The sequence below is a fragment of the Opisthocomus hoazin genome, chromosome 3 (assembly GCF_030867145.1).
Source record: "Opisthocomus hoazin isolate bOpiHoa1 chromosome 3, bOpiHoa1.hap1, whole genome shotgun sequence".
NCBI classification, from domain to species: Eukaryota; Metazoa; Chordata; class Aves; order Opisthocomiformes; family Opisthocomidae; genus Opisthocomus; species Opisthocomus hoazin.
The window spans coordinates 3,048,231-3,069,694 of NC_134416.1; the positions used below are offsets into that span (position 1 = coordinate 3,048,231).

General features: G+C 45.3%; 1 protein-coding gene across 14 annotated transcripts in view; it reads right to left on the minus strand.

Moving 5' to 3' along the window:
- The window catches only part of ADGRB1 (adhesion G protein-coupled receptor B1), a 289,625-nt gene that overhangs the window by 41,587 nt on the left and 226,574 nt on the right, over positions 1-21,464 (minus strand). For all 14 annotated transcript variants that reach the window (XM_075415464.1, XM_075415468.1, XM_075415463.1 and 11 more), the window contains 4 exons: positions 20,445-20,547; positions 16,302-16,452; positions 11,995-12,064; positions 3,356-3,422 (listed from right to left, as the gene is read on the minus strand). In XM_075415464.1, coding sequence (XP_075271579.1) covers positions 3,356-3,422; positions 11,995-12,064; positions 16,302-16,452; positions 20,445-20,547 — 391 coding nt within the window. The remainder of the gene's footprint in view (positions 1-3,355; positions 3,423-11,994; positions 12,065-16,301; positions 16,453-20,444; positions 20,548-21,464) is intronic.

The window sequence follows — 21,464 nt, forward strand, 5'->3', positions numbered from 1 at the left end:
CTTTTGCATCAGCTGCTGGGTCAGTGGACTACTTTCCGCAGCTGCAAGTCCGTTTCTAGAGGACACCATGGTATTGTTTTAGAGAAACAACACTGGCAAGTCAAACATAGCAACTCAGCCAAGGACCAGCAGGAAATCAAACCCTAGTTAAGTACTTGGAGAGAGAGAGCACACTTTCAGTTCATTGATCCTTCTTCACTGTGCTGGAGGCTGGTGAGTGCAAGAGCGACTTTTTAAGATGCAGTAAGGCAGTAGGAAAGATGGATTGGAGTGTGGCAGGCTAGATTGCTCCTGGGGCTGGGCACAACACTGTTCATCCTCATTCATATATAGCGGGGGAGATGACAAAGTGCAGCTCGGCAATTGCAGCTGTGCAATTGCTTTAATAAATAAAAGATATTTTATCCAATATATTGATCATCATGATCAACATCCTACTCTGATCCTGGCTCCATTTCTTTACAAAGTCAGGGATATAACATGGACATGCTTCTAAACACAGCCACTCTTTATAACATGCAGCATAGCTTTGCTTCCTTATCTCTGGGATGATATCCAGAAGCAAAGACACAAATCTGAAATTCATCCCTTGAGATAACCAGCACTTGACGACTGAAGACTCTGTCCTGACATCACCAAGCCTCTCCCTGCAGTTAGCTGTTGCCTTTCAGCCTGCAGACAATTATCACTTGGCTGTTTCACCTGAGCTAGGTGAGTAAAACTGCTTGAAACAGGTCTGCACTTCAGGTTGCTAGGATTTTTAAGACTAAAGGTCATATCTCTGCAGCCATTCATTGTTAGTGGACTGACTGCAAGTTGCAAATATTGCTGAAGCTGCAGGCCAACCACCTTAAGAATGTTATTTTGAGTAAAAACATTCTCCAAGAAAGGCCTTTTTCCAATGTGGAGAATAATAAGGTATGGTGTGAAGCAAGAAAGCTACTACAGGTAATAGAAAAATCATGTTGATAGGAGAACTGCAATACAGAGATGATAGAACGGCTCGGGAGGAGCGAGCACAAGTCTAGCCTCGCCAGGGCTAAGGCAGAGCTAACAAGCCCAGCTGTGTGCAAAGTCATTTGGGTGTCTACATATCATACTCATCAAAGTTTTGAGTGAGAAGGAGCTCAGGCACAGAGTCAAGTCACTCCTTCATCTGTGTACCCCTGCACAACAGCAGCTGTATCGTCTCTGGAGCAAACCTGTCCTGAGAGCAGCACAGCTGCATATCCCCCGTTCTGCCCTGCAAGAGCCTGGCTGTCCTTCTGTTGAGCCAGGTGGACTGTCCCTCCATCTCTGACATGGTGAACCTGTACATGGAGAACAGACAGTTCTGCAGTCTTACGGAGGGCACACAATTGAGAACTGTGTGTTCAACTTCTGGCTCTGCTCAAAGTCACGGAGTGAATTTAGGCAAATTATTAAGCTTATCTGTTTCCTAGGTTCCCCTTTATAATAGGGCTTTCAATGCTGCTTCTTCACCTTCTCCTTCCCCAAGCTCCTCAGCATATATATCATCTCGGGCAGCATTCATGTCTCACTTTAGCCGGCAGTGAGTCAGGTAGTCTAAACTAGGTGTGTAGGCTCTCTCTCTAGGTACTGAATAGAGGCAGACGCCCCCGGAGATGATTCACCATTTCTAAAGATCATCTGTATGAACCACCATTTGTAGGTTTTGCCCTCTGTGTAAGAACATCTCCATTTTCAGCTTTGATGGCGAGTGAAAACTGAGATGCCAAATGGAAGCAGGCTCCTGTGTTTTTCTCACGCTTTAAGAATGCTAAGGAAAGCCAAAGGATTACTTCCCTTGTTGTTGGCACAACAAAAGCAAAATGGCTTGAAACAGCTGATTGAGTCCCCTTCTCTGTGTACTACCTTCTTAATCTCCCTCCTTCTTAATCACCGCTGTCTATTGCGCATTCAAGCCACTGAGCCAGAGCTGTCAGCCGTTATGTCGTTGGGGCAAAGAGCTAGTTCATCTGAAAGCACTAAGCTACTTAATGCTCTTGTCAATTATCCTGGCTATAAAGAAGATGCTGACCCCCATCAGCTACATTACCGACGGAAATCCAACTATCACGTGCCCACAGAGATCTAATGACTGGCTGGCATGAACATCTGCTTATCTCTACTCTTTGCTGACTACTATCTGAAGGTTCAACTGTGTGTTGCAGCCCTACGCTAAATAAAGGCCCTAAATGATACAAGCTTTGCTTTATTACAGGGGAGGGGCAACTGCTGGCTTGTCGCTTTGTCACTGCTATGAAACGATGGCATCAAGGTGGTTTGATGTGCAATGACAGCAGTGAGAATAGAGGCAGAAAGAGCTTTTGTGTAGTTCTTTTCCTGTAAGCCTGCTCCTGCTGCAGGACATTTAAACCCCCAGGCACTGCATGCAACAAAAGTCTAATCCAAAAAAGAAATTGCGAGTGTCAACTGCTCCATTCCATTGGGACCCACAGGCCACTTGAGCCTTAGAAGATGTACAGGTCCTCCAATGGATAAAACCGGGCTGGAGAAAAACTGCAGACTGTCACTTAGATGTGGAGGCTTAAATGTGGCGTTAAACCCATCAGAAATTGCTGCAGGAGGGACTTCCTAGAGGACCAGCAGTTCTCATATTCTTTGAACCCTGACAGTCAAGATTTCCCACGGCCAGTGAGGCTTCAACTGTAGGGAAACTTGATGAAAGGTATGTCATCTCTTGAGTGACATCTTCAACTCAGGTAATAACTGGCCAAGGCTTCTTTTGGTGCTGTGCTGGAGCCAAGGGTGAGGGAACAGTAGAACAGATGCCCACCAAGCATGAACTGCCAGAGAGAGTTTAGGAATGTTCACTTTAACCATGCCATCTCTTTGAATGAGACACAAACATGACTTTTTTAGGGTCACAAAGGACACTGATTCAAAGACATCCATTTCGCCTGCAAACAAGGAAGCAGCTCACATCCACTGGCCATCTAGGACAGACCAGGAATAAATCCTGGCTGTGGAGGCACAGCTTTGTCTGAAAGCAACCAGTAACAGCAGTCTCCGAAGGAGTTAATGTCAAGAGTTTTCCACCATCATCCTGCAATTCCATCCAGATAGGGCAAAACCAAGGTAAAGCATTAATCGGACGTCTAGGGGACTCCAGAGAAGACAGAGGTTGAAGGCTGAGAGCTGAGGCGTACTACATTTCAGACTCAAACCCATTCCAGATTACTGGCTTTTAGCATTTTGGTCTTTATTCCTGAAGGAGAACACTATTCAGACCATGAGTGGAAATAAAAAGGGGCATTCTCGGGTTGAAAGAACAAGGAAAGTGCTATGAGACAAAGAGAAAAAACAAAAGCTTTCAGTCAAGCTTAAATACCAAAACAACAGCAGCCGCTGGTCCCACGAAGGCATAGAGAAGACCTCCCTCCAATGACAGCCAGCAGCTGGAAAAGGAAGAGAGAAAAGACAGTTACCCAGTGGCTAGCATCAACAACAGGCGCATGTTTACTTCTTCTCTTTGCCTGTAGAGTTCATCTTGGGAGCTGGTATCCCACAGCAAAAAAGTCTCAGACTTTACTGCAAGCAAGTAAATTTTGCTTCATTTTACAAGACAGCAGTGAGGTGGGAATTCACAGCACTCCTTAAGCGGATGTTTTTAATGAACAAGCTGAATGTGAGGTGTGTGGTGCCTCTCTTGGAAACCAGCTTGTTCCTTCACCCTCACACCATGTAACCTGTAAAGCACTTTTCCTTTCTCCACTGACCACGTGTGGAATTTAGGTTCCTAAACTGCCTGATGTCTACACAAACTGAGGGGTCTCTTCTAAATTCTGTTGTTTGCCCTAATGGTGCCTACCACAAAGCCAGTCACTCTTGATGACATTTCTAGTCAGCAGAGATCCAACCAAAACAGTGCAGGATGAGGCATCTACGTTCAGTCAGATGAATCGCATCCTGAACTCCATTGGCTGCTTTGACCAGATCTTCATTATCCAGCAGTCCACCTAACCCAGATGGAGACATCATGGGGATATTAATCCCGTCTTTCATGTAAACAGTGGTATAAATGTGCTCCAGCTGTTCCCATGATGCTTCTACTGCACTGCACATTCACATGCAGATCTCACTGCACACTGACACCCCCATACTGACAAACTTGGTGTAAAAAAATAAGCAAAGAGAGACAGGGGAATTCTCAACCCACTCCCATCCTCAGAGCTGAGCATCTCATATTGTCTGGATACTCAACAGGGGCTTCCAGGTCTGACCGTAAAGTCAGGAAGGAAACACTGTGAGAGTGACCGAGCACCGGCAAAGGATGAGCAGAGGGGCTGTGGAGTCTCCATCTTTGGAGACATTCAAAAGCAGCCTGGGCATGGTCCTAGGCAGCAAACTCTAGGTGACCCTGCTTGAGCAATGAGGTGGTTGGAGCAGATGGGCTCCAGAGATCCCTTCACACTTCAACCAGTCTGTGAGTCCGCAACAGCCATGAACAGTTACAGCAGCACTGGAGCTGAAATTTCCATTTTGTGGGGAATCCAGAAATTCAGAGCATGGACACATAAATTAGGTACTCCAGGGCAAGAGAGGATGCAAGTTTACAGTCAGCAAACCCACAGCAAGTTTGCATACTTTGACATCTCAGTACCCTGGAGAACATCTGCGATGAAGTAATCCTGTTTCAGCAGTAAACTACCATGTCTTTACTACAGGATAAGAGCAGGCAACCACAACAGAGCGAGGACTTTCTCAAAGCTCTTAACCCTGCTAACCCTGCCGTAATTCAGTTACGCACCTGTACTCTCAGCAGCATGGTTTCATTCTGCATCAGAAGCAAACTGATGCTGCATTTCAGAGTCTCCCAGGGAACAAAGCCTTCCTGGAAACATTTCAATTTTGTTGATCAATGTCATATGTTTTTGTATTAATACTGACTTGTAAAAAATGTGGGGTTTTTTTTCCCCAAAACACATTACATTTGGGAAAAGAAAAAAAAAAATCAAATTGAAATTTGAGAAACCTGGTCTAGTGGAAGCTGTCCCTGCCCATGGCGGGAGGGGGTTGGAACCAGATGATCTTTAGGTCCCTTCCAACCCAAATTACTCTATGATTCACTCTACGATTCTGTGAAAAATAAAAGTAGGACATTCTGTTTTTCTCCGAGGCCTGCATCTTGTTTATTTCTAAATTAAATCTGTAATGTGTTAATTTAATCAATTCTGATTTCTTCCTGCTAGCAAGTTGCTCTGTCACAAACTGAGCAGCTGTAATAATAAAACAAATAATCATTTGGGGAGGGAGGGAATAAGAATGAAGCTTTGGAGGGCTGCAATAACTGGAGACCTCCCTAAATGCAAGAAGAGGGCAAGGGGAACTAGCAGGGCTCCCAAATACCAGTCCTTGCCCAGACCTTTTTCTCCAACACCCCATCCTAATTTTGAGACCATTTTTCCCAGGGTCTCTTCCAACCAACAGCTCAGCTGAAGAAAGGAACTGACAGTCCTGCATTCCAATTAGCAATGAGGACTTGGTGCAACAAGGGCTCTCGTTCATGTCAGGTCCCTGGCAGCCCCTCTTCGTCTCTGAGCATCAAGCTTTCTGAAGGCGAGTTCACACATCACCAAGCACTGGTCCTTATCCCTTCTGACTGCCTGACCTCCCTGCCACAGCTCTTAATTGAAGCATTTCCAAGGCTGTCAGAGGTGGTGGCTGACAACAAGGGAAGGGAAAGAGTGAAGTGATATCTGAGAAGGGGAACTGACAGCAAACTCCAGCAATATATTCATCCAGTGGAGATGCTTTTAGCCTTGTGCCTATAAGGCACAAAAATATTTACATTTTGCTAAGAGGTTCCCCAGTACTTGCCAAGCAATCTCTTTACAGATCTCTGAAATAAAATTACCACTGGAAGGGAGTAAGTGAATGGTTTAACAATGCTCAGCAGCTCCAGACTACTATTTCTGAGCAGCTCTTCCCTGATTGACAGCAGCTCTTGTGTTCAACACGAAAGACCTCTTTGCAAAACATCTGATCCTTTTGTGCATTTGCCACAGCAAAGACGTGAGACGGACGGCTTTTGTCTTGGTCCTGCAAAGAGCTGACTTCCACTGAGACCTTCTTGACTACACAATACAGATCTGCCAACAACAGGTCTCACCTTGATCGTGTGCAAAATTAAACAGCCCCAATGAAACAGCCAACGTATTTGTATACCTAAGACTACAGCTGGGAATCGGGGCTCTCCCACCAGTGTTACTTTAGAGATGAATATAAAAGCTTCTGAGATACCTGTGGGTGACAGAAGCCCTGATGCAACAACACAGAAGGACCTCTGGAAATTTGCTGTGTCCTGGCACTGCTCTCAGAAAACTTTTTGCGGGCTCTACTATGGGGAAGGACATGAGCTCCCTGTTATCCACAGCATAACCTCAATTACTCAGTTCAAGTTTTAGGAGGCAGTTTGTCAAGATTTAGAGGCCCAGATTCAGTCCCCGGAGTATCAGCTAAAAGGAGCTATTATTCAGGCATTCAGCCTAATACAAGGAGGTGAGTGCTGGCGGGTCCTCTAGACCTCCCTTATCTCTAAGGCTTTCTTTGAGACTGGAAGTACAGCCTGTGCCCTGCCCCAGCAGCTCTCCAAACAACTGTAAAATCTCTTTTCATACGCTGTACAGACAGGAAAAATGAAAAATCCCCTTGTGTCTTCCTCCTCTCATTGTAGATGGAGAGTTCATAGCACTCCAGAAAAAGTGTCCTGAGCAATAAAGGCCTCTGAGTGAATGGCTGCTGGGGAATCGCCACTTAGAAAACAAAGAGACACAGTCCAAATCCTTCAGTACATATTACATTTTTAATTTGAACCTCTCTCTTTCTTCTCATCTTACCACTTGGTGGCCCAGTCTGGCCAGCTAAAGGGTAAATACTAAATATTATCTACAACTTTCCCACACTTAGCACTGTCTCTGATTTCTCTGTGTTGCAGCTTGGACACACGGCCAACCCTTCGACTGCTACCAAATCTTGATGCGACAGGCCTCCATACTGCTGCTCAGTCATTTTGTTATCATTGCAGAATAGCTTTAGCCCATGTACAACAAAAAAAAGAAAGGACAAAGCTAGGTGAAATCTTGCTTAGGGCCCAGTTAGGCCACCATGTTGGAATTTCCACCCTTAACTTGCTACACTGCAGTTGGCCACCTTGGCGTACCCTGTAGATGAACAGTTTCAGTCATTGTGACACAGAAACATGTTACGCATTTCACACACTGTCCCTTCCCCCAGCTTTGCCCTGGGAGTCTGTAACACCAAGATTAGTACTGCAATGCCTTCAACAGTTGCACCTGTCCCCAAAGTGCTCTCATGATGATGTCCCATAGATAGATGCCAGGGTTTTTTACCAGTGCGATTGGGATAAGAAAAAAGATGATGTTGAGTGTAAAATCCTGTGCTCAGCTAAATATCAGAGCCCTGCTTTGTCTTAATGCCCATGTTAATGGGCTTTGTCTTAATAGCAAAAAATGGGTGAGGTGGCTGCAAACCTTGGAGCTGGAGCTATTTTAGCTTTGTCCCTAGTTAGTATAGGGCACGCACAGGGCATTTGAAATGGGCAGTGGCAGACTTTCAAGGAGCGATGTTTCCATCTTGCAGAAGGGAGGAAAGACAGTAACCACAATGCATCCCACTCTGTGAAGCAAGGGACAAGAGCTGACAGGATAAACCACAAGGGACTTCACAGCGTCTTTCAAAGCCTCTTCCAACACTGCAGTTTCTGGGTCCTAAGAGCAATGAATTAGCACCCCTTGGTTTGATTTGGGACATAGAATCACAGAATCACAGAATGGTAGGGGTTGGAAGGGACCTCTGTGGATCATCTAGTCCAACCCACCTGCCGAAGCAGGGTCACCTACAGCAGGCTGCACAGGACCTTGTCCAGGTGGGTCTTGAATATCTCCGGAGAAGGAGACTCCACAACCTCTCTGGGCAACCTGTCCCAGTGCTCCATCACCCTCAGAGGGAAGAAGTTCTTCCTCATGTTCAGATGGATCTTCCTATGCTTCAGTTTGTGCCCGTTGCTCCTTATCCTACTGCTGGGCACCACTGAGAAGAGTTTGGCCCCATCCTCCTGACACCCACCCTTCAGATATTTATAAGCATTTATCAGGTCCCCTCTCAGCCTTCTCTTCTTCAGGCTGGACAAGCCCAGCTCCCTCAGCCTTTCCTCGTAGCAGAGATGCTCCAGTCCCCTCATCATCCTCATAGCCCTCCGTTGGACTCTCTCCAGTAGCTCCTCATCTTTCTTGAACTGGGGAGCCCAGAACTGGACACATACTGGGATAAGTGTGAATGCACTGCAGTCTGTTGGGGCACCCTGCCTGATTGTCATGAATACCTGTTTCACATTTTAAAATGCACCAATGCCCAAATGTAACTCATTACAGTGATGCTCAGCGCTATTTGATGCTCAGCATCATCACTCATGAACCCACTACGCTATTCACCTGGCACAGCAGCATGCCCTCACTTGCCCCTCGCTGCATGGAGGCAAGGCAGGGACTGCTTAACCAATGTGCATGGGAACATCCATGATGCTTGGGGTAGTGATGCTGGCTTGAGTACGTGACTGCAAGATAGCTCTGTTTAGCTCTTGGTAAAGCCAATAGCAGCAACTGCAAGAAGATGGCAGCATTAGGAATGTTTGATGGGCTTTCTGTGGTTGAGAGGAACTGTTGCTCCTCTCATGACTTTGCCAGGACTCACCAGCTTTACCACACACTGGACTGCAGCACGGAAAGGGATTAAAAGAGGACTGAACTGGACTTGCTGGAGCGCGAAGGTCCCCTTCTATTTTGGTGACAAGCACCCTGACGGCAGAGCTAGGAAACGGTGTCACTGGGGCTGCAGCTCCTGCTGGGAGCACAGGACCCCCTGCCACCTCCAGCAGCATTCAGCCCTTGCGTGCAAGGAGCGACACAGACTTAAGGGCTGAAAGGAGTCAGAGGATTAGCAGCAAAGGGAGGAGAGCTGGTGTGGTTAAGTGTCCCCTGGGAATGATGGGAAGTCTGTTGGCCACCTCTCCAGTGTGCCACTCTGAGAGCAAAGCAGGAGTCCAGCAAGTTTTGTCACGCGGTGACACACTTTTGGCTGCAGTCTGGGAGGGTTTTGCTCTGGGACAGGGACATGTTGACACACAGCGGTCCTGGGCAGTGAAACTCGGCATGCTTTGCTGCATGTTCCTCCCTTCTCCACCAAGGCTCTTTTGCACGGTCAATGTTGATCACAAAATTCTGCGGTTGCCCTTAAGCATTAATGGGGAAGGAGCTATCAAGTCTTTTGCACCAGTTCCCACCAGTCTATAAACAGGAAAGGAACCAGAAATATTTAGGATTTTCCTCCCATTCTCCTGATGCTTGTTCACTGCAAGTTGTTCTCTTGGACTTGCATGGAGTAAAGCACCAGAAACAGCAGACCCACAGAAAAGCTAAAAGGCATTTGAGATCTTGGCAGCACTTCTGAAAGCCTGGCTGCGTGTTGTCCTCTTCTGAGTCACACAACAAACCCTGGATTTCTCTCCACCAGGACACAATGAAGCCAAGTCACTGAGATGGGGCAGGCAAGTCAGGAAAGGTACAGCCAATGCATCCTGATGCCAGCACAGGCTTCAGCAATTGTATCTATGGATTTGCATTCGACAAACCCACCTTCCTGAGCCCTCTGTATCATAAAGTAATTTAGACTGCAGTAATTTAGACTGCAAAGCAAATGGAGAATGCTTCTGTGCTGTTTTAATACTCTCCTGCAATCAAAATGCAAACCCTGGACCGTTTGGTCGTGGGTGTGCACAATGTGGTGGGAAATGAGAAAGAGCAGGGATTTCACACATTTTCTCCATGGAACTACTGAAGCCTCATCTGTTGCGGGCCACAGCTCCAGCCAGGAAGGCTCTGGATAATGATGTGTTGCAGTAGGGAAGGGCCTGATCTATTGCTGCTTAAAATACTATCCGTTGTCTGCCACAGTGTGTAAAATCTCTAAGCTACCTTTTCACAACACAGTGAGAAATTAACTTTTTTTTTTTTTTAAGTTGTACTAATGTTAAACTCTGAGTGATTCCATCCTTGCCTTCATGTATTTTTTACCTCTGCACAACCTTATTCCATTATTTCTACCCTGCCTTCCTTCCCCCATTACATCCAAATAAACTTCCCTAAAGGCAAACCCTGTGGAACTTGGAAAACAGGCAAATTCAGATTGCTTTCAAAACCTTGGTTTGAAAAACTCATGCTCATTCTGGTGCCTACAACTAAGCCAAGCTATTTTGAAAACCTGGGACTCAGGTCAAGCAAACCATTAATCAGGTAAATGCTATTTTTAATTTTTAAAAACCTTCAGCTTTAAATATTCCACATTTCCCCCTACAAAATAAATTTTATACATCTTTAAGTAGGAGAGATCAAAGTGATGTCATAACTGCAACAGTTATATCTAACTAGTCCCTAAAAACTTGATTTCAAAGGAAATCAAGTTTCAAAGGAAATCAAGCCACCTTGGCCAGCTGTTGGCTGAGGAGGCAGTGAGGCAGGACGGCTCTTCCCTCTCCCACCATCCCTGCTTTCCTCTGCCATGGGCAGCACACCAGAATTTAGCTCCTACCCTGGCTCCTGTAGGTCAGTGACTGAAACGCAGGAGTTCCAGGGTGGTGTTCAAGTTCCTCCCTGGAAGTGTTCAAGGCCAGGTTGGATGGGGCTTTGAGAAACCTGGTCTAGTGGAAGGTGTCCCTGCCCACAGTAAGGGGGTTGGAACTAGATAATCTTTAATCACAGAATCACAGGTTGGAAAAGACCTCTAAGATCACCAAGTCCAACAATCAACCCAAAACCACCATGCCTACTAAACCATATCCTGAAGTGCCACATCTACACATTTTTTGAACATCTCCAGGGATGATGACTCCACCACCTCCCTGGACAGCCTATTCCAATGTCTGACCACTCATTCAGTAAAGAAATTTTTCCTAATACCTAATCTAAACCTCTCCTGATGAAACTTGAGGCCATTGCCTCTCGTCCTATCGCTAGTTACTTAGGAGAGGACACCAACACCTGCCTCACTACAACCTCCTTTCAGGTAGTTGTAGAGGGCAATAAGGTCCCCCCTCAGCCTCCTCTTCTCCAGACTAAACAGCCCCAGCTCCCTCAGCCGCTCCTCCTAAGATTTGTTCTCCAGACCCCTCACCAACCTCCTTGCCCTTCTCTGGACACGCTCCAGCAACTCAATGTCCTTCTTGTAGTGAGGGGCCCAAAACTGAACACAGGACTCGAGGTGCAGCCTCACCAGTGCTGAGTACAGGAGCATGATCACCTCCGTACTCCTGCTGGCCATACTATTCCTGAGACAAGCCAAGGTGCCATTGGCCTTCTTGGCCTCCTGGGCACACTGCTGGCTCCTGTTTAGCCGGCTGTTGATGAACACCCCAAGATCCTTTTCCACTGGGCAGCTCTCCAGCCACTCCTCCCCAAGCCCGTAGCGTTACATGGAGTTGTTGTGACCTAAGTGCAGGACCTGGCACTTGGCCATGTTAAACCTCATACAGTTGGCCTCGGCCCATCGATCCAGTCCGTCCAGATCCCTCTGCAGAGCCTTACTTCACTGAAGCACATCAACACTCCTGCCCAACTTGGTGTCATCTGCAAACTTACTGAAGAAGCACTCAACCCCCTCATTCAGATCATTGATAAAGACGTTAAACAAGACGGGATCCAAAACTGAGCCCTGGGGAGCACCATTCATGACCAGCCACCAACTGGATTTAACTCCATTCACCACCACTCTCTGCGCTCGGCCATCCAGCCAGTTCTTTATCCAGCGAAGAGTACGCTCATCCAAGCCATGGGCAGCCAGTTTCTCCAGCTAGTTTAAGGTCCGTTCCAACCCCAGCCATTATATGATTCTATGATTTTGACAAAAAGGATGGAAGATGAGACAGGAAGCAAAAGGGAGAAGAGCTTCTTTACTCACTAGTTAACTGTGCCGTACCCCTTGGCTTTAGTAAATCCCACGGAAATGGCAACCACCAAGGCAGGGAGCCCTATGGAAAGGAAACAAGAGAGAATTGGTCATTTAAGCACTTGTGCAGCTTCTCCCACTCAAGCGCATAACATAACCCATTCTTCCAAGTGTTATTCTAGCACCATCTGCCCCAGCCTGGGTCTTTGGCAGAGACTAAAATCAGGACCTTCAGAGCCAAAAGCATGAACCCTTGTTACCTCTGCCAATGAAGTAAATGCCATCAGCTGTAATCAGCTCATATCCTGCTGCAGTCTCAGCAGTGGTGTGGGGACTGACAGTACATGCAGATGCATAAATTATATTTATTTTATTCATAGCCACACCAGCTGGCCAGGAATATATAAGGGTGTCTCCTGAAGATGGAATATTGAGCCACAACCCAACTCAAAGAAGCCAGCAAGGAGGAGATTAAGGGTTATGTTTGCTCTTAACACAATGCATGATGAACAACCCTGGTTCAAATTTTGCCCCTAATGAGATAGAAAAGGAAATGGAAACTGAGTTCCCTCTATCCCAAACAGGTCCCCTAAGTGCTGGGCCATGATCGGTAATCGAGCAGGTCCCTCTGAACAACAATGGGAAAGAGCATAAGAACATCAGGTCTTCCTGCAAACCAGGATACTTCTTTTGCCAGAGACCTGCTCCCTTTTTGTGTACAAACTAAGAGAAACCAGCTGCCCTCAAGAAGACACACTTCATTAGGAGTGTTGCAAAGGATGAGCAAGTTATTCTGTGGCTGGGATGCCACAATGTACGAAGTACAATTTACCTTCAGAGCATCATGAGCTAACAGTGCTAGCAGTGGACGTCATTTCAGGTGCATAAGGGTGTGAAGCTATGGCCTTGTTCTTACTGCCAGAAGCTCCCATAAAATAGATTAAGGAGTATAAAGAAAACCTTCTGGTTATTGTGCGACCTGCTGGTCATTGGCCTAAAACTCATAAGAAGTTATGAAATCGTTGGGTCCTTGAACACCTAGGCACAATCAGAACGAGCAAAAGACACTACATCTTACTAATAGTCTTCTGATCCTTCTTATCCCTGTCATGATAAACTGCTTAAAGATCTCTGCAGGAGACTGGGTACTTTTGTGGTTCACTAATGCCAGCCCAGCTCTCCGCTTTCCCTAAAGAAATGCCTGGATAATCGCTAGGAACATCTGGTTCTTCAGCTACAGAGGTCTCCATGTGGCTTTTTATAGCCCTCCTCCTTGTGACATGATGAATTAAGCTGTCTCAATGCTAAAGATGGGCAAATCTCATTAAGAAGTAGCAGGATCAGTAGCCAGCTAGGATTAGTTCTTCTTGACAAGATCCTAATTCGTGTGCTGTAGAGGTCACAGCAGGTGCCTGCAGAAGATGCTGTAGATCGAAGGGATGTGCAGACACAGCATCCAAACAATAACCCTGCTGGCAAGGTGGTCAGTACGCAACACAAATCATCACAAGATTGATTAATAGTGAGAGTCTGCAGCCAGTTGGGAGGTATAAGCCCAAGTTGGCTGGAATATACAGCATTTGAGCCTTATCATAAAGGGAAGTGTTTCTCTTCCCATATGAGATTTCCAAGCAGAGATCACATTTACTCGGTCCAAAACCAACAGGCAGTGGGTTTAAAAGATGTCTCTTTTTTTATCTTTTCTTTTTTTTTTTCCTTTTCCCTGTTTTTTTTTTAATTGACTATTGGTCCTCTTGCTGAGCTTCCTTCTCACCTCATCTGGATATATCCTGGGTGCTGTACTCACTACGATGCCATCAAGATGACATCCCATGGCAAGCACACCAAGGAATCGCATGTGAAGACTTTTTCAGGAGTATAGCTTGATGCAAGAGGCCCTGAGAAAAATGAAAAGTTGGCTAAGCCTCCACCAAAAATCACAACTTGTTCTTCGCAAAGTGCCTCTCTGAGACGTGATAATTATGCAGAAATGCAGACTCAGGTGGTGAACTCATCAGCTTACAGGGACTGGCGCGTATCAAGCCTGGGTAGCAGTCCCAGCTTGTGCTAGAAATGGATCTGTACAAGCAGCATCTACTGAAGGTGGTAGCTGTGCCATGGCAGCTAAGCCGAAGAGCATCGTAATGATGCTGCACTCCTCTGCCTTGGGCGAGTTGTTCATGGTCTAATCACAGTTACATGTGATTAAATTGAAAAAAAAAACCCAAAACTTTGAATCTGTTTTTTGATTGTTTGAAAGTAAGTTATTTCCACCTGGTCTGTTCCATGTACTGTGTGTGGTTTGTGTCAGCCTTCTAGGCAGTCATTCATGCTACGTAGTCATTGGCAAGGTTTTGGGGGCTTTCTGCAGAAAGTGAATTTTACATTCACAATTCCAAGTAAATGCATTAGAAACCTGTTTTGAAGGGTTTCTACTGGCAGAGCAGAGGAGAATCAGGCCATGTGTTCATCACATCCCATTAGAAAAGTTTGTTTGCTAATAACCACCAAGAGCCATAACTGTTATGAACAACTGAAGACTCACTCAGAGCCCGAGCTATGGCAGCATTAAAAATCCAGTTGTGGAAACTACGACATGGTCATAAAAAGACTGACAAAATTATTTCCTTTTTACTGTGGCTAAATGTGATGACTGAACTTTTTCTAGGGAACAGTTTGTCTGTCTATTCTAAAAAACAATAGAAAATATTTAATTGCTACAAACTTTTCTGGAAAGGCAAAGTTACATACTCAAGAGGAGAACAAAAAAACAGGGAATAAACCTCACAGCTGACGAAAACCACTGTAGCTTCAATGGGCTACAGCTGACAGCAGCTGAGAACTTGGCAAAGACGCCCAGAACAAGGGCTTAGAGAAATGTTAATACGCAAAGGGGGAAAAGGGAGAATCAGCCCATGACAAAGTGAATTGTGCTAATTATTTCAGATTATGCTCTTTAAAACATATTTTCGGCCTCTTCCCTCTTAGAAGTGCCATTAATCCCAGCTCTACAGCTGAAGTCTAGCAGGATGCTAAATATCAGAAATTCCCTTGCTGCCTTAACAGGCAAGAGTGTTCTTCATTTCTTGTCCTAACCTATTCCAAATGATTATTATGCATCATTTATCAGCCAGTGCATCCTAGCTCAGAGATGACTACATTTTACTAGCAGTGCAAATTATGCTTCTACACATGTAAGGTGATTTTTTTCAAATCTGTACAGACTACAAATGTGAATGTTGCTCATCCAAAATTCCCTTGGCTAACATACCCATCTGTCTCAGCTTTTACAAATAAGAAAAATGCCGTTTTACTACCTAGAAAAGCTATTAGTCTTCTGCATTCGATATCCATGATGTTCCTTGAGTCACAGTGTTGTGTATAAACATATGCATGAACACACACAGACGCATGCGGCCTGTGCTTTGCACGTATGTGGCTGTGCTCCTGCTACACACAAACACTCTATTTCAATACCACAATTTATTTTCTATCATAAGCAAAAGCTTGGAGGGAAAGCTTAAAGAGATGCAGGTGCTGGAACAAGGACAGCTCTTGATGTGCCAGAATAAATCACATCAGGGTGCTTCATAAGCATCAGAAATATCTTGCCTGGGGTGAAATGCTCGACTTCAGTTGTAAAACGAGACACCAATACAGCTCAGAAGCACAACGCTTTCTCTTTCCCTTTCTCTTTTTTTGCCTGCTCACTTTTGAATAACTTTTTGTTCAGTTACTCCTTTCAAACACACATTTGTTATTGCTTTGAACGCCCAGGTTATGGGTTTGTGTTTGTTTTCTACTACAGAATGCATCATTTAAGACTAATAAATTAAACATATGGAAGAGACAGAGGGAGCAAAATTAGCAACAAGCATCTGCACCAGTCTCATAGTTTATTTGTCTACAAAAGGCCCTGCTGCCATGGAGACAGGATTTCAGAGCTTGCTTCACTCTGGGTTGCACATGGAAGGAGACAGAGAGAGAGAGAAAAAGAGAAAGCAAGAAAGAGACCCAAACCCAGGAGAAACGACCCCCAGCACACCCTTTGAAAAATCCACCCCTCTGAGCTGATTTATTTTGTGTGACTCTTGGATGTACTGGGCAGCAGGCAGGACTTACAGGTCTTGCTTGTGTTATTTTTAACCATCTCAGCCCTTCTTGACACCCCTGAAAGGGTTGCAAGCACTCCCTGCCCACCCTTCTGCAGAGCATCAGTCCCTCTTGTAGCCCGGACCCTCTCTGCTCCGCATCCCGGGGAGGGAACTGCTCTCATCCCCTGCCCCAGGGGAGCTGCTCCGCAGACCCAGCATCCTCACCCCATCCGAGACACAAGAAGCGCTTGCGGATGATGCGGTTCCGTAACCGGCCCGTCACGGCCATGTAGGACTGCCAAGCCTCGGTCAGCACCCAGCAGAAAGAGGAGAGGAAGAAGAAGTGCAAGAAAGCCGCCACCAGCGTGCATATCACCTGGAGAGAGGAGGAAAGGAGGACACGTGAGAGGAGAAGCAGGTGGAGAGAGCAGTGCGTAGGAGAGCAGAAGGTGCAGGAAGACGCCTCCCAAGTAGGCTCTGGAAGGCAAGAGCTTGGAGACCAGGACACAAAAAGACATTTTAGGAAGAGGCAGTCTCCCCCACAAACTTCGACCTAGCAAGGGACCAAAGCATTTGCTTCAGATTTAAGTATTGCATGGAAATTGGCTGCTCTTAAGCATAAGCTCTAAAATAAGTGCATGGTTAACACTTTGCTGAAGTCTGAGCCCGCATTCCATCTTTGTGCCTTCTTGGCTTCAGCAAGATAAACTTATTTTCCAAATAATCGAAACCATTGCCACGACCCTTTTGGGAAGGATGGAGTAGTTCGTAAGCCGTGCATTAATCTCAGCTCAACAGGTTTGCAAAGCACCATGTCGTTGGCAGTCAAGCCATGGAAATGAAATCAGAGGAAGGCAATTTAGATGGTGCCCCTGCCAGGGAAAGGTTGCTCTTTGCAGAATGAAAGAGTAAAGCCGTGAGCGCCGGGTGAAACCATGGCTGCCAGGGGCTGGTAAGGACTGCAAACATGAGTGGTGCGCAGTTGTCCAAGAGCATATAACTACTAGCAGACAGGGGAAAAAAAGAGAGGGGAAAAAAAACCCACGAAATTACATTAGAAGGAATTTCATAATGGCGAGCTCTACTACTCTGTGGGGAAATCTCTCAAGGGAAATGCAGGGAGCTTAAGCCATTTAAAATTAAACTGGGGAAAGTACTAGCAAATGCATTATGAAGAACAATCCCGTAGTGCCAGGGAGATGGACTGGAAAGCTGACAAGCTCGTCTTTGTTTTTAACTCAGCAAGGCCAGATCTTTCACTGGTGCAAATTGGTGCCGCTCTGTTTAACTCTGCCAGAGCTGTGCTTAATTTCCACCATCTGCGAGCTGGAAACCGTGAATCAATGTACTCAAGAACAAAATGATGGAAGGAAACTCCAGTGGCTCCCAAGGAGAATAGAGAGCAAATAGATTTTAAAAATTACTTTGGATGAAAAAAATGGCTTAAGGCATTCAGGGCAGGGGGAGGGGGAGCTTTATAAGGAAGAATTTCTCTGCTTGGAGTTATATCAGGAAACATGCACTTTGGATTTACGGTCAATGAACCCTCCTCTTTTTTCATTTACCAGAATCTTTTAATGCAGAGCGGTCATGCACGGAGTGTCTTTTATCATGATTTTATCATATTGCTCTCAATTCATACACTGGCACAAACTAACGTTATCAGAGATTGTGAATAAAATTAAGACTGTGTGCTCTTTAAGACAGGAACTGTCTTTTTGTTCCGTATTTGTATTGGACACCAAAACCCTTGGTATTCTGCTTATAAATGGATTCTGGGTGACAGTTCAGTAGAAATAACACATCTCAATATGATAATTATTAAGTAATTTTCACATTTTCGAAGAATCCTAAAAAGATGGTTGCTGTTCATCAGCTTACAGACCTACATAAAACAGTTACAAACACAGGATGCTTTCTGGAATGTATTTTAAGAGGCTGTTATTTTAGAATTGTTTTTTGACTAACATCTTATACGACACTTCATTTACCATTTTGATTTTGTTCTGCACGAACACAGTTCTTCCCAGTTTGCCAGCAGTTTGTAAAGGGAAGAGAAAAAACTTTTGCTTTCCAATTTTACACTAGAGAGATACATTTTCTGGGTAGTCTTTCTGAACCAGGTAGTTTTGACAAAAATGGAAGGAGAAGAGAGGAGAGGAACGCAACAGAAATACACACATCTCAGCTGGGCCAGTATCACCTCAAATGAAATCAGGCTTTGAACTTGGCCAGCCAATAGGCAGGGTTATATTTGCTTCTTCTACCTCTGCTTCAGCTTTTTCCTTCCTTGTAAGGAAAAAAAGAATCTCCAGAAAGGCCTAAGCATAGGGATATGATGTCCCAAGCTGCTGCAGACATAACTAGCAGAGCTTGTCAGTCTGTCAAGGCTATTAGCCCTCATTTTCCTTTAAGAGGAGAAATCTGTTTCCTTGCAGCACGTAGCCATGCCTTTGAGATATACCCAGTTCATGCAGCATTCATTTCTTTTGTATCATGTTATTGCTGACTGTAATTTTTTAGCCTTTTCCCAGGCCTTTCATCTTCAAAAAGCTTAGGAAATCCAGACATGGAGTCTTGCCTTTGAGGTTACATGGATGGAAATCACGGGACAATTTGGCATTTCCAGGGAAACTAATACCATAGAAATTCTCCTTGAGTAACTGCAATTATAAATCAATCACCAACATTTTTTGAAGCTCCATTATCAATAATTGAATGTGAATAAATTCCTAATTTACTCTCCTTCATCTCTGCCCTGTATAGTTTTCTTTCTCTGTTTCCTGCCAGAGACTGTTTACTAGACGGCTGAGTGGAAATCCAAGAATAACCTTTCTATTTATGGTGTTTCATGCATATGTATGTGCAAAGAGCTAATCTGCCTCATGCAATTGCAGCCGGGAGCTTTGAATCCCCACTAACAGCTCTGACAGTGAACACCCAGAGTGACGTGAGAAAAAAGCATGAGGGGAAACCTTGGCTCACAACTGTGCTCTGAAGCGGGCAGGAGAGGCTGAAGACATCCACCTGCTGTCCTGGAGTGAAGAAGAATAACCAAAGAGGAGGTCCAGCCATGGTTTGCCATGTTGAGCATCCCTCAGTATTTCTTTCTATGGAGAGAAGCTCCTAACACACACTTGGGGTTGCAGACAATGCACCCAGGGAAAGGGACAGCTTAGCTCACCCTTTCTCCACTTCTTGTCCTAAGAAAACCATGTCGGCCATGAAAGAAAGCTCTGCTTTGAGAAGTTAGCTTCTGAAGGCCATTTAATAGGAGCAGGGCTGGCTGGCTGCATCTCTCTGAGCTGCTCTACGCACATACGACTCAAGCAGCTGTAAAGCTTTCCCTAAAACATAACCTAGCCCTAACCCAAAGGGCCCGCCGTAAAATTTGTGATTCATTAAACCCTGGGGCTTCTCTGCAGAAATGCTTCTAAAAGTGGCAGCATGATCTGGCTGCCAAAGTAGAGGCTTGAAAAAATTGGCTGGTCACTTGTTATTGTTAATTAAAAACTAAATTTTGACTTCTGATTGCGACTTTGGCAGCAGTAGTAGTGGAGGACGCTTCTTGTCTCACTTTTCTGCTTAGTGGAGTTAGGACAGTTGGAGCGCTTGGAGACTTGGGAAAACGTGCAGCAAGAAAATACTAATGATAAGCAGTGATTTGTTATGCCAGACACCAGCGGGGAAACAGAAAGTACTTCAGCTGGAGAAAAGTCACACAGGCAACACACGCCTCTCCAGCCAGGTCTGTAACGTGGGAAGGTGTGCACGTGGCACCAGTGCACGTGGCTTGACAATCCACATTCACATCTTGCCTTCACTGCTTGAGTCACACTGTGATCTGCAGTGAGTCCCTCACGTCCCCAGGCTCTGCAGTGTGCATGGCGTGCCTGGCAATGATTTCTACGCCAAAAAAAAAGGTGTTTTTTGTGGCTGTGTTCGTTAACATCTGCCGAGCGCTTTAAGCTCAGAGTATAAAAGTTGCTGGAGAAATAAATGTAAAGCTGAGATGTTGGATTTTTTTTTTCTAAAGACTTTTCTCAATCTGTCTTTCTTTGCAATTTTTTGAAAATAAAATAGTTAAAGCCTTGCAAATAACCATGTTTCTTCACCGTGCCTTGTGCCAGCTACTCTGGGCAGATATTCAAAAATATCACATCGGTTTTAATCACAGCCCCGAGGATGCTGACAAATTATCAAAGAGAGAGCAAGAGAGAAAATTGAAATCTGTCAGTTAGTTGTGTCTTTGACATGTCGCTAATTAACAGATGGAGGAAAATTGAGGAAGCGCTGCCTGAATGGATCATTTCAGTGCTAAATCAGGGGAAAAGCAAACAAACAAACAAAGCCAAACTGATCTCCTACCTTATTCCGGGTCTGGGTCTGTCCGATCAGGATGAGGGCGTTGGAGGAGATGATGGATAGGCAGAAGTTGATAAGAATGACAGAGCGCTCTGAGCGAATATACCTGCAGCAAGAAAAGAGGGAAGGGAGATCCACCCTGTTACAACCCGCATTAAGTTACCTCTGAAAAGCATCAACCAGATGCAGGTTGCACTGGGCCAGGCTCTACAGAAGGCCACGGTAAAAGATTGCCCATTCCCTGCAGATCTTGTACATTAAACAGAAAAGAACAAGGGGAAAAGAGAGCGGGAGAGCTTGGGTGTAGTGCTCAGCCCACAGATCTCTCCATCCTCCCCTATCAATGCTGGAGTTATGAGCTGGAGTCAGCAAACTAGGGGCCAGCCCGGTCCCTAGTCTGAGCCGCTTCTAAAACAGTATCGAGTGCTGCAAGTCTTCTTCAGCTCTGCTTACTTGAAAGGAGACTTGAAAAGGAGCTTAAAAGAAAACATACAGGCAACACATGGAAAGATTCCCAAATAAGAAGAGCCACAGGCATGCTGGCGATGAAAGCAGATTACGAATGCATGCACAACAAAGTGTTTGTGATTCAGCATTTCCCTTTATTTAACCTAACAACCTGGACTGAAGTGAGAAGTATTTGTGGCATTTCCCCTCTCCCCTGCAGACGGAGAGGTTTAACAGTTCTCATAACCAGGCCAAATAGATAACTGCAGCTGTTGGTCTGGGACATTAGTAATCCAAGTTAGGAAGTTGTTGCCTTCAGCACCTTGCAGGAGCAAGCTATTTGTCATCTCTGATTTGCAATGTGCAGCACAGTACCAACTTGCTGCTGAGGTATGGGCATGACAATTAATTCAAACCACCGGCTACGGAGGAAATTTTTTTTAAGACACTTTTATTTACGTAATAAAATTAAAAAGGAATTGCAAAAGTGCAAGTCCTCAAGGATTGACTGGGGACCTGACCATACCAACACTCGTACATGTGAATAATCTCAGTGATTCGGCAAGTGCGCTGCCT